Raw genomic sequence first — 2,637 nt, 5'->3', positions numbered from 1 at the left:
GTTGAAGATTTTGATACTGAATAAACAAATACGACAGGAACAGGAAATGGAAATGAATGAAAATGTTAAAGGATAAAAATGTAAAAGAACTACGTGGGCTTTGATTCCCCTAAAGGGATACGTAGACAACTTAAATAAGTGCAAGCCCTTTTTTTAATAAATTTTAATTTCTAATTTTTAATGTTTAATGTTTAATTTTTTATTTTTTATTTTTTTTAACATATTAATCTTGAACCGTGACGAACCGTGAACCGAACCGTGAACCGTAACCGTCTTGGGCGGTTAAGGTTAAGGGTCGACCTGCCTGGAACCGTCGAACCGGCGGTTCCGAACCGTCGAACCGTCGGTTCCGAACCGTGGTCAGGTCTACTTGCAAGTCTTGCAAGCACAGCAAACCACGTTGTGGCTTGCATGCTTGCCAGCAAGCCACAACGTGGCTTGCTGTTGGCTTCAAGCAAGCCACGTTGTGGCTTGCATGCTTGCCAAGTGGTTTGCAAGCTCTTGCACACTTGCCACGTGGCCTGTCACGTGGCGTGCAAGCAAGTTGGCGACCTTGCCTTTGGCTTGCATACTGGCCAATAAGTTGTCTTTCGCAGACATATCGTGTCCTGACTGATTTTTACGAGCAATGGGTTGATGTCCTCCCGACCCTGGATTTTCAACTTCCTTTGTTCCGAATCAGTCGGAAAGTCTTACTTTCAATCGTTGTGGGACTACAACCCACACGCGCATTTCCATTCAAGTTTTTCCAACAATGTCTTCCGTATGGCTTCTCCTCTGTTGCCTCGCCTCGTTCCCCCCTTCCCGATCTTCCTTACCGCTGTCTTCCCCAGCTGAATCCGCCTCCACCGAGCCACCGCCTTTTCCCGTTAATTCCGCCTCCACCGAGCCGCTGTCTGCCCCCGTTGGTTCCGCCTCCACCAAGCCGCTGCCTTTTCCCGTTAATTCTGCCTCCACCGAGCCGCTTCCTTCACCTGAGCCGCTTCCTTCCCCCGTTGCTTCCGCCTCCACCAAGCCGATGCTTACCCCCGCTAATTCCGCCCCCACAGAGTCGCAGCCTCCACTCGAGCCGATGCCTTCCTCTCCTGATTCCGCCTCCACCGAGCCGCTGCCTTCCCCCGCTGATTCCGCTTCCATCGAGCCGCTGCCTCTCTCACCTGATTCCAACCGCGCCGGCCGTGCTCTCTCGCGCGTCCTCTCCGCTGTGTCCAGCGCCCCCGTCGACTCCCGCAAGTACGACCTCGTACGCTCTCTCGCCGATCGGATCCTTTACAGAAACCTCGGCAGCGGCGTGGAAGAACTCCTGGATCTCAACCGCGCAGCTCTGGCCGTCGCTTTCGCGAGGACGATCGCACTCCTCGAGGCCTCCATCGAGGCGGAGGTGCGTCTGGCATCGGGGCTGCGGCCGAGTTGGGCCTCGCAGGCGAGAGATGAGCAGCGCGGTGCCTCGGCGGAGACGATGTGGCTTGGGCAAAAGATGGCGGAGAGCAGCGCCGCCTCGACGGCGGTGACGATGTGGGGGTCGATGTTAAGGCTCCCTGTGCTCGCAATCTCCGTCAAGCCGCGTCTTCAAAACGTAATCGTCCGTGTTTGCGGTAGCAATTCTTCATCTTCTTTTTAATACTGATATTTTTAATATTAACAGCACTCGTAAATATTATATTTTCTTTTTTCCTATTGTGGTTCAAGAATTTATGTTCACACTCATCGTCGACTCGGAGGAATTGGAGTTGGAGGGAAATTCAACAAGCTCCCGACTAGCAATGCTCAGGCATGGCTGCCATTACTTTGCCAACTTGGAAAGAAACCAGATACGGTCAGATTACTGGAGAGAATGATCGAGAAATTTCCTTACGAGGAGCAAGAGGATATTCTATCTTTCTGGCTTGATCACTACACCACTTGTGTCGATTTCAATTGTCTTAATCTCGAAAGTTGCTACATGCGTTGCTACTCTGAATCTCAAAACATCAATCTCAAATGATATTTCTGTCGTATTTCAATAAATTAGCTCACTCGCTATGTATAGTGGATAATAATAATAGTCATATCATTTTTTTTTTAGATAAATTCTGAATTTCATGTGGCATTTTTTTTCATCATCTTAAGGAATATTTAAAATTCAAATTTCTGGTTTTTCAATAGATTGACTCAACTTGGCCAATCAAGTCCAATTAGTCTAATCATATTATCCATGCTCGTTTGCATTCAGTCAGTCGATGAATTGATCAAGCCATCGAACTCGATTAGATGATTCGAGCTCGTAAAGTTGATCGAACGAACTTACTCCAATGGTTCGAATGGAGTCTACCTAATCCATTGATCGAGCATGGAGTTAACCAAATCGAGTCAACTAATCCGAACAATCGTTAAGCGTGACTGAATCATAAGAGTACGTTTGGTTCAAATTATCATGTATAACCTTAGTTATGTGATTATTTGATAATCATATAACCAAGGTTATGTGGAATAAAACATAACCAAATGTTGTTTGGTTCAACCTAAATAATGCAATAAAAACTTATTTGTTTGAAGGTTTTAATGAATAACCTAATTTAATATTTTACTATATTACCCTTAATTACAAAACCAACCATATATATCTTTTAAACTCTACGTTTTTTTATTTTTTTTTCT

The 2,637-nt window shown here is 46.0% G+C and overlaps 1 protein-coding gene across 1 annotated transcript; it reads left to right on the top strand.

Annotated features, from left to right (window-relative positions):
* The first annotated feature begins 413 nt into the window (after positions 1-413).
* LOC122024805 (formin-like protein 14) lies at positions 414-1,980 on the top strand. Its single transcript, XM_042583514.1, has 2 exons — positions 414-1,595; positions 1,690-1,980. Exons 1-2 carry the CDS (start codon positions 755-757, stop codon positions 1,836-1,838), a joined length of 990 nt encoding a protein of 329 aa, XP_042439448.1. The 5' UTR covers positions 414-754; the 3' UTR covers positions 1,839-1,980.
* The last annotated feature ends 657 nt before the right edge of the window (positions 1,981-2,637 follow it).

Source organism: Zingiber officinale, chromosome 9B, assembly GCF_018446385.1.
Source record: "Zingiber officinale cultivar Zhangliang chromosome 9B, Zo_v1.1, whole genome shotgun sequence".
In the NCBI taxonomy this organism is placed as follows: Eukaryota; Viridiplantae; Streptophyta; class Magnoliopsida; order Zingiberales; family Zingiberaceae; genus Zingiber; species Zingiber officinale.
The sequence above is the reverse complement of the archived record's forward strand: the minus strand, read 5'-3'. Positions and strand labels throughout refer to the sequence as shown.